The 14,589-nt window shown below is 37.0% G+C and overlaps 1 protein-coding gene across 6 annotated transcripts in view; it reads left to right on the forward strand.

Moving 5' to 3' along the window:
* The window catches only part of SPAST (spastin), a 39,491-nt gene that overhangs the window by 10,993 nt on the left and 13,909 nt on the right, over window positions 1–14,589 (forward strand). For 3 of the 6 annotated variants that reach the window (XR_007903905.1, XM_051783331.1, XM_051783332.1), the window contains exons 4-11: window positions 476–571; window positions 7,144–7,331; window positions 8,326–8,459; window positions 8,787–8,880; window positions 12,164–12,238; window positions 13,300–13,371; window positions 13,885–13,960; window positions 14,453–14,544. Coding sequence is in view for 5 of the 6 variants with exons in the window: in XM_051783331.1 (XP_051639291.1) it covers window positions 476–571; window positions 7,144–7,331; window positions 8,326–8,459; window positions 8,787–8,880; window positions 12,164–12,238; window positions 13,300–13,371; window positions 13,885–13,960; window positions 14,453–14,544 (827 nt within the window). In the remaining variant the exon portion in view is untranslated. The remainder of the gene's footprint in view (window positions 1–475; window positions 572–7,143; window positions 7,332–8,325; window positions 8,460–8,786; window positions 8,881–12,163; window positions 12,239–13,299; window positions 13,372–13,884; window positions 13,961–14,452; window positions 14,545–14,589) is intronic. The other 3 variants (XM_051783333.1, XM_051783334.1, XM_051783335.1) reach the window with 1 other exon arrangement.

Consider the following 14,589-nt stretch of genomic DNA (forward strand, 5'->3'; position numbering starts at 1 on the left):
TTTTGCTTGAAGTTTGAGGTTTCTGTAAAATGTTTACTGGCTGTTACTACTTAAGTGAAACACTTAATATGCAAGGAGGTGATGACTCCTCGCAGTTGGTCAAAAGTAACACCTTGGGGAGGACTTTGAGAAATGGGTTATCAACACAAATATTTAGTAAAGTAAATAGATTCAATCATGAACTTGGCTTTGGAAAAGTAACCACAATCAGTAGACATGGAAAGATTGTTGTATTTAACTCAGCCGTAAATGGTGAGTTTTAAAGCTGTTTTCAGTCATGCTCGCACTAACAGAATTTTCTTACAAGTTTGCTAAACGTTGTAGAATAGTTAGAAATATTCCTTTTATCTTTAACTATAACAAAGCCAAACTTGACATTTGTGTGTTCAACATACATAAATTTTCTTGGTTCATTTTTGGTTTTTGTTTGTTTATTTTATCCTTTTTCCTCCCTCCCCCTCTGTCTACTATGTAGAGAAGCTGCAGGCAGTTTTGCAAATTTCCAAGCCGCAAATGGAGGTCTATAATGACAGTACTAACCTGGCATGCCGCAATGGACATCTCCAGTCAGGTGGGTTTGGTTTTACCAGCACCTATTGAGGGGATGTCTCTCAGTTTCTGCTGTATTACAGGGAAAAATAATGCAATGCTGTGTTCTGGTCCCACTAACTTTAAAGAAAAATTGTTTATATTTCTGGTTTTAAAAGCTTTGTATAAAATACATCCCATCCTTTCCATGGCTTTGACAACACTGTTTTATTTTGTAGTATTCGGTTCTCTTACAATGACTGTCTTAGAATTCAAAACTATTTACTAAAACAACATTTTTGAAAATATTTCTCATGTTATATTTTTCAAGGAATTAATTTAAACCTGTTTTAGGAAGTGTCAACGTTGGATATGTGGGTTATATATTGTGCCTACATAGATAGTTCTTCCTTTATGATATTGTGAGAGTGAATGTGCATTTGCAGTAAGCTACTTTAAATTTCAGGGTTTTTTACACTGAGAAAGTGATACACAGTTAAAACCAGGGGGAGACCACAACAGCTCTTGTGTTTTGTCAAAGAACGTTGTTTAAATCCTTTCCCAGGAGATTCAACCAGGTATACTAAAATAGCAGAAGTAAACTTGCTTCTCCATACAGAAAGAGTAAAGCTACTGTGAGGTTTGTGAATTGCCTTCAGTGAGTGTTTTAAGCCAGCAGTAAGCTCTTGTCATAACTGTGATTTCAACTGGTAATTCATACAGTAGACTACAATGAGGTTAAATAAAATAGAGAGCTAACAAGCATCGGAATTCATAAGGCTTGTCTAACTGAGTCAAGAGCAGTATTCAGTTTTTAAAGTAAGAAAACTGAAACTTAGTGTATACCACATGCTTTTCTTCTGTTTGGTTTTTGTTGTTGTCTTTTTTTTTTTTTAGATTTGTTTCTAGTTCTGAAGTCATCTTACTGTTTGGTTTTATTCTTTCCAAGGTATAAGAGGTTAAAGTACTGTGTCATGTTAGGCACCTTTACATTACTGTCTGTGTGGTATTTTTGTTTAACTGCATTTGTGAAAAAAGTGTAGTTAAAATGGCTCGTCGGTGTAAGTTCTTAGGTACATGGATGTTGACAACTCTCTACCTTAAATGATCCAGAACAACTCTTGTCTTTTTAGCAGGCTGGCTAGAGACTGAATGAACAAGTGCATACATAGACACACAAAAGTTGATAACATATTCTATTTAATATGAACAGCTTTTTCTTTAAACTCTTTTTGTAATATTTTATTGTACCTTTGTCTCAATGTGTCTCAGAATTGGATACTGCAGGAGAAGGTTAGACTGAACTTTCACTCTTAAAACCGTTATTTTACTTAATATGTTAGTAACAAAGCATAGAATATTCATAGGCATCTACTAGAAATGAAGAAATATTTTGCCAGTTCTTTGGCAGGCATTTGTATTCACAGAAGTTACTGTAGCAGAAGGTGGTCACTGTGGGTAAACTCGTGGAAAATGATGTGAGTCAATTTACCCACTTGGAGTCATACTCCAGGTGAGTTAGAGAAGACGAACCACTTTTGCAAAACTGCAAAGGAAACGGTAGTGAAATGACTGCAAAGAGCCATGGCCACCTGGGAGTGCATTTTTCTGAGAGTCTTCTCACTTTCTGAAAAGGAGTGTGGGCTAGCAGAGGTCATGTACCAAGCTCCATGGGATCTGAGGAGGGACAGAAGGGCTCAAGAGCAGGTCATAAAAAAAAATTAGGTACCAGACATCTACTGATTACTGATTTCAAGAGGCTTGTTCCATTTCCATTTGCCAAAGGTAGACTTTAGATTTATAACTTGTGGAAGTCAGATCATTACCTAAAGTACTGAACTTTTCACGCAGCTGTGGGTCCCTGACAGTCCCATGAAAGTCTGCCTATTAACAGTTGTCTGAATTTCTTAATTGGCTGGTGCCTGTGCTGTTGTGCTTGCTTTTTGTGTCTCTCTTTTTGGGGTGTGGGAGGAGGGAACCTTGCTTGTAAGAACGTGCTGGTACTACACTTTTTTCTTAAAAGTAATATATTGATTGTACTTCAATGTGCTAATCATCTTGCTGTTGTTCTTCCTTTATACATGGAAAGTGGTATTTTCACACAAGTAGCTTCAGTAACTCAAAACCACAAACTAGATGACAAATTCTTAGGAAGCTGTACAAAATCAGTTTGCAGGCTACTTCAGATAAGAGAACTGCTGTTATTGAGAAAGTAGAGGTACTTCAGAGGTACTGAACAGGGCACTGGCATAGACTTAGTTTTCTGTCTACATAAAGTATTACCTGTGGTGTTGCCTAAAAACATGAGCTTTTTAAAAGTCCAGGATTTTATGAAGTGTGAAACATGGTCATTCTTAGTTTTAATATCAAGGAAATGCCTTTTTGCCAGTTCTTTGCTCTAAAATTGCTTTGCTTTATTTCATTTGCCTTTACAGGCCAAAGTCTTTAAAGATGTTGATTTTAAATGGACTTGGAAAGGAGATTGTGCCAGTCTTGCCAAAGGCAGAGTTTGAGTTTTATGGACTCATTTACTGGGCATACAGTACTGATAGCATTACAGTAATGCCAGTGTACCATTTTACATTTAACATGTAAATCTCAGCAGGATGTATGATCAGAGAATGCATTAAGTTTCTCTTATGTACTACAACATGAACACTGTGCAGCTAGCTAGTATTTTACCTGTTTTCACATGAAGGATTTGCTGGCTAGTCTTTAATAGTAGACGTATATTGGCAATGTTTATCCAAGTGCAAAAGTTCTACTAATACTGAATTTTTAAGGAGTTTCCCAAGTAGAAGAAAAAGTAGCAATAAAGTCATTTTTAATACTATAATTTGGCAACAGCAGATCTGACTGGTAAGACTCTGTCAGTTCAAAAAGAAGAATAGCTGTCTTTCTGACCTGGGCAACTGTACTACCATTTAAAATATGGAACGTGTCCTTAGTTGCTGATGCTTTCTGTTAGGTAGCTTTTATTACTTGACTCTACCTATTTGAAAAATCTGAATAGAATATTTGAAAGAATTGCTGTTTTGAGGGCTATTGTGAATGCTGATCCTGATGATCAGTCTTGCAATTGCTGCAAGTTTAAAGCAGTTAAAGATTATTTTTTTTTTTAATAATTACTTACATAAAGTCACAGACAATTCTAGACTGGAGAAGTTTTTTTTCCCAGTGTGAGGTCCACAGACCATGTACAATAACTCCTTTTAGTCACTTTACATTGGTTATCAATAGGGATATGTAAACAATTTCTGAGGAATATTTGCTGATGATATTTAAGGTGTCACAACTAAAGGCTGGAAATTGTTCTGCAATACTGGAATTGCTGTTGCTAATTTTAATTAAAACTTTCTCTTGGATGCTTAAAAGGTTATAGACTAGTAGAAACTTCTTTATTAAGATCTGCTTTAATCTAGTTTAAACGTACAAAAGAAAATCTAATTGGTTCACTTTTTAGAAATATAAAACATGTTGTTATATTTTTTAAATAAATGAGTTACAGCTGCATGTTTTTCAGATTGGTTTTGTGTTTCCAGGTACTTAGTATAATCAAGCTTCTTTTAAAATTGTTCAAACATATCCATACTTTATTTTATCTTTAAAAACAGTTTAATATAATAAATATATTATGTAATTTTAACATTTCTCTTTGGAAGGGAGTCTGAAATTGGCACCTATGTCTGCAGCTTAAAAAAATTTAACCAATAGAAAACCCCAGACAAAATTTTGTTACTTGCTTGTTTGTAATTTGTTTGTGTTGTGTATATATTTGGATGGCAGATTAAAATCGCAGGGATGCTTTCAGGACCAGACAGCTATTATGTCTGTGTAATCCAGTGGTGTTAACTTGGAGCTTTAAAGTAAGTTCTGTCCAGAATTAGAGAGTAACATCAAACTGATCAAGCCCCTATTACTGTCCTGTAAGTATATATGAAATACACAACTGAACTACTGAGTGTTTCAAATACGCTTGAAAAAATACCATGGTGTCTCTTTGCCATTAGAACTTACTTAAACAAAACAGTGAAACATTTGGCAAAAGGCTGCTGGAGATATTGTGAAGGTTTTAAGGTCACTTGCTCTGTATTTTCAGTCTTTCAGTAGGCGACAAATACAAATGGGTAAGGAATGTGTTTTGGGGCTTTTGCATTTGTTACAGCAAAATATATATCTTGCATAATGAAACAGTGAGAGCTATCTGACAGGTGACGTGCACTTAAACACTTCACACTTTAGAAACAGGGAAACTTTAGATAAACAGTAATTCTGACAAATTTGATCACATTTTTATTTGTTGGTTCAATGACAATTTGTATATAAAATGAAGTTTCCCTCTGGAGTTGATACTGAACAAACAATTATGTTCAAGAGCTGTTCATCGGCGCTTCTTTGTGTGCTACCCATCAGGACTGACCTCAAAACATATGTAAACTTAGTAGTCTTCAGTCCTGGAGGTACAGCTACAGTAAATCATAATTTGTGTTTAAACCTTTCTCTTTTCCCCTCTTTCTCCCCTTGTATTTCCTACTTCCTGAAATACTCTTTACATGTGCAGTTTTATGATCCTCAAAATTGCAGTGTCTGTGTATTATTCTCAATAGGAGGGCGTAGTTCTGGGAAAGTGTGATAACTGAGCAACTGGTTGGGGTGAAGGAGATGGAGAAAAACTACTTCGGCTTTTTGAAGCCTTCCCATGTTGACTTTAAGCCAGCTGTGCAAATGAGGTTGAGGAAAAAAAAGACACAACAAAACTGAGTGCCACTTTTTGATTAAATTGGGCCAGTCAAAGTTTTGAGTAGCTAGATGTTTTAATAGATTCATATGCTGCTTTTTGAACTTTAAAGTTACTGAGTATGACTAAAGAGTTTTTGACTTGGAAATTCCTGTGTAGGAATGACTAAGTAAATTTAACCAACTCTGGAGCTGTGTGTGATTTAATCAGTAGCCAGTTTTGGTGGTTTTTCTTGTTTTGTTTTGGGTGGTTTTTTGTTTTCTTTTTTTCAAGAAATATCTTACAGGTAAATATACTTAATTCTATGCTTCAAGTTCCCTTGTTTTTTGCATATTGATATATTTGCATTGTTTACAATGACCCCTGTAGAATTTCTTTAACTCTAAAAAGGAGTAGATTTGTGATGGAACAAAGGCTTTAGAAACCTTCTAGCCAGGTAGTTAAGGATACCTGCAGGCTGTGTAGAGATTTGCTCCTGGTAGTATGTTTAAAGAGGCTGAGAACATGGTAGTAGTTAATTGATCCTTCCATGATACTGTTTCACTAAAGTATTCTATGAATTTTTTAAGCACAGCATTAAAAATTACGACCCTTTTTACTTAAAGCATTTTTCACTGAATTGCAATGTTATGTTAAAAATACTTCAGTCATTAATTTCCTTAAAAATCAGAGGTTTTTGGCCTGTTCCTTAAAACAGATCAAATTGAGTTGCAGATTTCTAAAAACTTTGTGAAGAAACTTGTAGCTGAAATCCATCTTGAGCTTCCTTACCTCTGAAACCATATTTCTCTTATCTAATCAAAAGGTTCCTCAGTCCTTTAAAAAGGATATAAAATAAGACAGTATTTACAGTTTTCATTGCAGACAACAGTACTGTACTAGACAGTTTCCAGTAGTGTATTCCCACTACAAAAAGTCTCCCATCTAATGCTGTTCTCTAATCCTTAACCAACCTGACCAACCTGCCTGCTTGCTGTAGGATGTTCTAATCTTAGTCTCTGATTTGATGTTTTACACTTGCTGTTTCTGTGCTAAAAAACTTCTTTTTATCTTGTATCCCATATGGAGAATGTAGAAATCAAGTGCTATTTTGTTTAGACCAAAATGGCCTCTTGTAGTGTGATGGCTTGGGGCCAATATTTTAAGTTTTTCTCTGTCACCTGAACTGAGACTTCACTGCTTCATCCTTGAGGTGAATTAGTAGTGTGAATAGAACGTTTGGTGGTGTTTAAATCAATGGTATAATATATTTTAAGACTTAATTTTAAATGTAGGAAGGTAAGCTGCTTCAGAGCTGTCCATTTAGAATTTACTTACCCATTGAGTGAAAGAAAGTTGTAAGAAAAAACACCTGACAGTTGCTTGCAGGTATAACTATTTTAGTATTCCCAATTTAAAATGCCTTGGTGATGCCTCTGTGTGGAAGGTCTGGATAGTGTTAGCTGGAATCCAAAGTAAGAAGCCTGCTAACACCACTTAAGGAATGAATGCTCTGAATCTAAATGCTTGAAATTTGGGGATGATTATAATGATAATTTTAGGAGTTCTTTGGAAAGAAGGCGGCAGAACACAAGCCAGAAGACTTTGCATTGTAAGGCATAGATGGCGTTCATCTCTCAATAAAAGGACTCAGTTATCTCTGGCTTTTCTAAGATGGCTAACTAGTGTTCATTTTGAGAGCTCCTAAAATTTCAAATCTTAACTTTAGGTGAAAGCAGCAGTTAATATCCCCCTAAAAGTACTAAATCTCTTTAGAAATGTGCGTTATTCTTCTATAAAACTGTATTACATGTTTCAATAATTCTGTCTTCAAGTTAGAGTTGACGGTAAAAATATGACTGCAGCAAATGTTCTTATTACATTGGTTTTCTTTATAGAAAGTGGAGCAGTTCCAAAAAAGAAGGATCCCTTAACACACACAAGTAATTCGCTTCCTCGTTCAAAAACTGTTGCAAAAACCGGATCCACAGGCCTTTCAGGTCACCATAGAACGCCCAGCTACAGTGGGATATCATCATCATCTGTGTCTAGACCAGCACCCAATTCTGCAGCTTCAACTCACAAGGTATGGTGAGGATAAACACAGGAGTATACTACTGAAAAATGAATGTAAGTTCCAGAACGAACAGTGGATTTAATGCCTTTATTGCAGTGTCGTAGCAGCAGAAAGTTTTGAAAAAAACCTGAAACCCCTACATTTTTTGGCCAAGCCTCTTGAGCTAGGTTGTAGAATGGATTTCAGAAACTGGGGGACATTGAGTGGGTGCATGGGCAAATGGATTTTAAATTTAATCACAGTAATAAATAATACTTGTTTTCAAAATTGCATGGGAAATAGAGTGAAGGCTATCTAGGGGGAAAATAAATAGCAGTATGTAAAGATAGTGGGGAAAAAACATCTTATTCCAGAACTACAGATTTTTCCCTCTGTGAGTTCCTACTCTTCTAAAGCATTCATGCATGCACAGGTTGTATTGAAAAGCAAGTTATGGTTAGGTTGTGACTGAAACAGAAAAATATGTCCTATCCTAAGAATACAGAAAAATACAGCGTTTCGGTTGACCCATCTTTTTCCCTTCCATCCTTATCACCCTCCCACCCCCATTCCTCCTACAGTAAAGTAAAATAAAGAGCAGAATGGACTGAACATAAAAGTGGTTAAAATGTTATTGCTACTACAATATGAAGGCTTTTAAGTGACCTGTTATTAAAATATGCCAGCAGTAGAAATTCTTGCTCATAGTATGGAGGATCTGAAGTTGTTTGTAATGCTTATTTCTAGAATATGCTGAGGGACAATACTGTAGTTAAATATAATGAATTATCAAACAAAAAAACCCCAAACCAAAGACTCCTCACCACTGGAGCCTAAGGTGTTCTACCCATGGCTGAATGTGATAATATGATTTGTAGCAAAATACAGCATCAGAATATCTGGTATTTGTTAATGTATTATGTTCTACTGGAGCGAAAGAAATGTAGAAGTTGTTTTGTTAACACTGTGCTTTTAAAGTATTGATCTGGTTTTTTTGTTTGGTTTTTTCCTTCCCCCTCTCCAGGCTGCTCCTAAAAACAGCAGAACAAATAAACCTTCTACTCCTACCCCTGCTCCTCGAAAAAAGAAAGACATGAAGATATTTAGAAATGTGGACAGTAATCTTGCTAATCTTATCCTAAATGAAGTTGTTGATAGGTAAGTCTGAAGAAAATTAGGCTTTTCAATGCAGAAAATCAGTTTTTCATTCAGTACAGTCTTGGTCCACTTGGAATGAAATTAGTGCCTCTAGTTTGTCAAGAGGTTTTGGGAGGATTGTTTTGGGTGTATTTTTTTTGTTGTTACTTTGGCAAAAGATGAAACATTCAATTCAGAAATACTTCTCTTTTTAAATGCTTAGCAATGTAAGTTGTAGGTTTTCTTAGAAGAGTTCTGTATAAATAGTCAAGCGCATTAAATTAGTCAGCTGCAGCTGAAAAAGAGTATCTCATTGTTAGACTAATTAGTATTCCATTTCTTTGTTAGTGGGCCAGCTGTCAAATTTGATGATATCGCAGGGCAGGAATTGGCTAAACAAGCTTTGCAAGAAATTGTTATCCTTCCTTCTCTTAGACCTGAGGTAAGCAACTGGGTGTTGTTATCAATCTGTGACAGGATGAAAGAAATGTGTTGTGCTTCACACATGAAGTGGTGATTCTTGAATCCTGTCTTTACTGATCATGATTGCTATCAGTAGCTGGGTGGTGATAGCCATCTTGGAAAAGGAGAATGTAGGATTGATGTGTTAAAATACTATCATAAAATTCCTTGTCTTCTGGTTAGTCAATGTTGGTGAAAGGGACTGAGGAAAGAGCTTAAAAAGAAAACAAAACTCCAAGCCAAAACCAAACCAGCAAACCACAACCCCCTAAAAAAACCCAACAAAACTGCACAAAACAAACAAACAAACAAGAACAAACAGAGAAAAATCCTCACAGTTTGTGAGGCTGAGTGTTCCAGATAGCTATAACTCTGTGTCCAGCCCTATATGGCCATGTAAAGGACAAAGACCCGAATTGGAAGACTGAAACAGATGAGATTTGTATAAGCAAATTAGGTCATGGCACTATCAGATTGGAAAAATGTTATATTGTTACTGTGGTCATCCTCTCTGTGAGCATGTTGGTTAGACACTCTGAATAGTTTATTCTAGCAGGAGAGGATGCAAGGAAGTATAGTGAACAAGCAAGTACGCTGAAGTACATAACATTTGAGGGCAGATTTCCTCTTTATCTGGCAGTGTGGAAATTGGTCATTTAGGCTTTTATTGATCATAGGTGGTACCTCAACTGCTGTTACTGCCTAGATTCAGGCCTACTATACTACTGGAGTTTTCTAAGTTACTTAAAAAAAATCAAATTGGTCATTTTCTAGAGCAGGGCTTGCTAAAAGTGGCATGACTTCTGCAGAAATTGTGTGTGGTCATTTTCTGTGGTGCTCTGGTGAGGCCCCACCTGCAGTACTGTGTCCAGCTCTGGGATCCCCAGCAGAGTAAGGACGTTGGCCTGTTGGAGTGAGTCCAGAGGAGGAACACCAAGATGATCAGAGGGATGGAGCACCTCTCCTATGAGGAAAGGCTGAGAGAATAGGTATTATTAAGCTTGGAGAGAGGGGGCTCTAGGGTAACCTTATTACATCATTTCAGTACCCGAAGGAGACCTACAAGAAAACTGGAGGGGAGCTGTTTAAAAGGGCAGGTAGTGACAGGACAAGGGGGAATGGCTTCAAGCTAAGAGTAGGCTTAGATTTGGATATTAAGAAGAAATTTTTCACTGTGGGCGTGGTGAGGTGCTGGAACATGTTGCACAGAGAAATTGTGGATGCTCCATCCCTGGAAGCATTCAAGCCAGGTTGGAAGGGGCAGCCTGGTCTATTGAGAGGTGTCTGCCCATAGCAGGAGAGTTGGAAGTAGATGATCTTTAGGTCCCTTCCAACCCAAACCACTCTATGAGTCTATGATTATTGAAGCAAAATTGCTGTTTATACTTTTTGTTTGCTTCTGGGTCTCATTTGTCACATTGACAGGTGACTGGAGTTGCTCTGGTTTTCCTCTTTCCCTTAATGCAGCTTCTGGTTTTGAAGCATCACAGGAAAGAAACCCTAAACCTGACATAGCATCACAGAAATATTAAGCTTAAGGAAAACTTTGGCAATAAACGTGCATGCTCTGATGTTGTTATGCAGAAGGAAAATGTCATTGTACCATCTCTGTTATTAAAGTGCTATAGTATGTTAAGTTTGTTGTTTGGTAACACTGATAAATGAGTTGGGTGGGTAGGACTTTGAGATGTGAGGCTGGGAGTAGTTATGGCTCTTTTCCAGTAACAGGTGGTATTTTCAATAAGGTTGTCTTTGTATTACTATAACTGGCCTGACCTTGGTGTAGGTTGAGATGTAATAGGGGCAGAGAATCCTGTGAATTTTTAAACTTTCCTTGGAAGAAGAGAGGTTGGTTTTATTCCTTGTAAATGAACATAGTAGATGTAGCAAGTATAGGGGGATATTTAGTAAATTAACCCTAGTTAAGTTTTAACTTTAATGAGTTTTGAACTCAAATTCACGTTTAACAAGCCAATTAATGGTATTTTTGTAGGGGAGCAAGAGTTGAGGTGCATAAACAGAAAATACAGGCTGCAGTCATTTCAGCAGTAAGATGCTAGTGGAATGGTAGCAATTGGTTCAGACCATGATTAGTCGGTTAGCAAAACCTGAAAAGCTTAATGTGTCTTGGTGATAAATGGTAGTTGCAGCTGAACTGTGCAGGTGATGATCAAGGTGAGGAAGTTACAGATTTGGTCTGGGCTACGTGAACTTCCAAAGAATGATTTCAAACAAAAGGAATCAGACAGAAAATGCACACGGTGGTATGCAGCATGGAAAGCAGAAACACTGGAGCGTTCACTTAGTGAATAGCCGGGTAACCACTTTTAGTGATCAGAGTCAAGCACAAACAAAATGCTGTGGATGATGAAATAACAGAGAAAATGCATGTTAGTCATGGTAGAAATACAACACTGGTAATGGAGCTATTTGTTTTTGTGGATATTGTGGAAAGAAATGCCTCCTGACAGAGCTATTTAGACATGGGATGTATATACGAGAGATTCCCTACTTTTCCTTTTACTTGTTTGGTGGAATTATTAGAACGTGGAAGGGACGGGTGAGTGTGAGACCAGAAAAGGAACTCTGAAACTTTTGAGGAAAGGGGTAAAGACAAAGCGCTGGAGAAGACAGGCAACAATAATAACTAAAAGATATGTACTCTATGAGAATTTTTACACTTGCTTGCTGTGCTGATACGTGATTGGTGCTATTTTATAGTGTAGGAAAGATGAAGCCAGTGCAAAGTGAGAGGGAGGAGATGACTATCAGTAGCACATAGAGGGAGTAGGTGGTTGTTAAGTAATATTCTAAATAGTTTCGTTGAAAGCTTGTCTTCTCAAGTTTCATTTAATAAAAAAAAGAAAGATGAAGGAGTTCTTCCATATGGAGTTTGTAGGAACATTGCTTTAGCTCTCCTACTACACACCTGTATTACCTCCTTTGTAAATGGAATTGATGCTTTAAACTTGATAGGCTAGTCTGTCTTGTGGACAGTGTTTTAAACTACTTTCACAGTGCATCCATGCACAGAACAATCGTAATGTAATTTAACTGTTGTGTGGGAAACAGTAGTGGCATGCGTTAGGTCAAGTTAGTAACAGAGAGCATAGCTCTCTGGAAACCTGTACTGTTGTGGCACTGCTACTGTTAAAAGCACCGCACTAATGAGCCATTCCTCAGTCTTAGACCATTTTCTTACAAAGGCAAAGCCACATTTTATTTAAGTCTTTGAAGATAACTTACAATGATGTACTTTTCAGTTGTTTACAGGTCTAAGAGCTCCTGCACGTGGTTTATTGCTGTTTGGCCCACCAGGAAATGGGAAGACAATGTTGGTGAGAAAATTACTTCATGCATGAGTTGGTGGGCTTAAAATGTAACCAGGAAGGGTGGCTTTTAGTTTGGCTCGTGTGGTAATAAACTGTATATTCTTGAGTATGTATTATGGTGTCATTTTATAGACAAAAATGCAAAATTGTTCTTAACAGTGAATTTTATGGAGAAATACATTTTGAAAATGGGGAGGGAGCACAGTAGCAAGAAAGGGGATTGTCTCACGCACTGATATGCAAAGAGTGTAAGGGCTGTTGAACTGTCTGGCTGCAGCTTGTTTTCTCAGCCTGATGTACTAGATTTGGGGAACTGGAGTGAAATGGCTGTGCATCAGCCAGGGAGCATTGAGTGTCCTGATGCAGCTGAGCTGGGCACATTGTCCTGCATCACATGGCATGGCTGCAGCTGCATACTCTCTTTGCTGGCACTGAAGCTGGATCAGCTCTGAAGTGCAGGAGTGTGAATGTTGAGGAACCCACTTAGGCTCCTCTGTTGTGTTTTGCATGCTGGAACATAACTGCTGATCACTAAAATTAAACTGTATAACCAGACAATCATAATTACTTGAATATGGTGAAACTGTTGAAGAAGGTAGTCTGAATGAGCATTCTGACTGAACTGATTGTATTTCAGGAAAGCTAGTTTTTGTATAGATAGGATAAGGAGGAAAAAAAACCACCTTAACTTTTAATGTGATTTGATCCAACTGCTGCCTTAAATTACCACCCGAGTGGTAAAGTTGATTCAAATGTCTACTCAGGATAAATTGAAAAGTGTTGGGGACTTGTATTCTTTAGTAAGCAAGTTGTACTTGGCTATGGAATAAATGTAATTAGAGAAGTCTAAGGGGGTCTGGAAACTTCTCTAGTGGTTTGCCTGCTTATCTGTTCTTATTTGTAAGTGGCCTGTACAGAAGTTTTCTGTACCATTTACAAGCTGTTCTCTTTGAAAAAATAGGGTTTTTCAAAACCATCAATCAGGCCATGAATGCTTGCTACAGAAGGAGAGAACTATCTTCATTGTGATGTTTCAAAAAGTACTTTTTTTTTCCCCCTCCTCCTAGGCCAAGGCAGTTGCTGCAGAATCAAATGCTACTTTCTTTAATATAAGTGCAGCGAGCCTAACTTCGAAATACGTAAGTAGCAGCTGTAAATTATACTGATCTGAAAACACACATGCTGTAATTTGGGCTTGAGAAAGCTAGAGATGTCTGAGTCCTTGGTGACCTCTTAGCCTGTAGTGAGCATAGTTTTTAAAAAGTGACTTGTGATGTAAAAAATTTCAGTTTGGGCTTGTGATAAATTAATGTCAAAGGTTTTTGCACTTGAGGATGACCCTGACTGTCCTGTTGATGAGTGTTTGCGGAGTATTTTTTCTTTAAAAAGTAAATTAAGTGGGTCCTAGCTCCCTTTAACTCTCTTAATTTAGGCACCAAAATTTCTTGACAGTTAACTGAATTGTGATCATAAGTGAAGTTGAAATGTTTCTTTTAAGACCTATGCAATACTGAACTAGTGATAATTTGAGTGTGTATAAATGGACTGAGTGTGACAGGCTATCAGCAAGATTTTCTGTAGGCTGCTTGTATGTCTGTCTTGTAGTAAAAACTTTCTAAACTCCCTCCAAAACCAATTTATTATTGTTTTAGGTTGGCGAAGGGGAGAAGCTGGTGCGTGCTCTATTTGCTGTAGCCAGAGAACTTCAGCCTTCTATAATTTTTATTGGTAAGAGCTTAAATGTTGACTTTTGTTTATTTTCTTAAATAATCTTATTAAATTGGAATATTTGGGTAAATTTCTTTTGGGTAATTCTGCACTGCAGGACAAGTATCTCAGATGTGACCTTGTGGTTTATCAGTTGTTCCATAATAGAGCATGTTAAATTACTGTTCTGTTATTTAATTGGTGTTAATAGTGCGAAGAAATGCCCTCAGAACCACAAATACTGTGCTGACTCTACAGAGTAAGTCCATTTATGTATTAAACTTCAAACATGAAAATGGGTTTTGCTTATCCTCCAGTTTTTCAGCAAGACTTTTTTTCCTCTCCTTTGTGCTTGGTATTACATATTCAAAGGACAACACATTACACAAGCTGTCTCCTAAGAAATAAAGATCCGATCTCTCTTATGGAGCCCTGTGTTAGCAAAAGAACTTAGGCAAATATGAAGACTTTGATGTTGTATCCTTAATTAAGATGTATTTCTTTGTTTTTTAGATGAAGTTGATAGCCTTTTGTGTGAAAGACGAGAAGGTGAACATGATGCCAGCAGGCGTTTAAAAACAGAATTTTTAATAGCATTTGATGGTGTAAGTATTTAGTCTTGGGTATTGTTTGATTTAGCTGAATTGGCT

This window comes from Manacus candei, unplaced genomic scaffold (assembly GCF_025592945.1).
Source record: "Manacus candei isolate 608988 ecotype Guabito, Panama unplaced genomic scaffold, ASM2559294v1 h1tg000017l, whole genome shotgun sequence".
Taxonomy (NCBI): Eukaryota; Metazoa; Chordata; class Aves; order Passeriformes; family Pipridae; genus Manacus; species Manacus candei.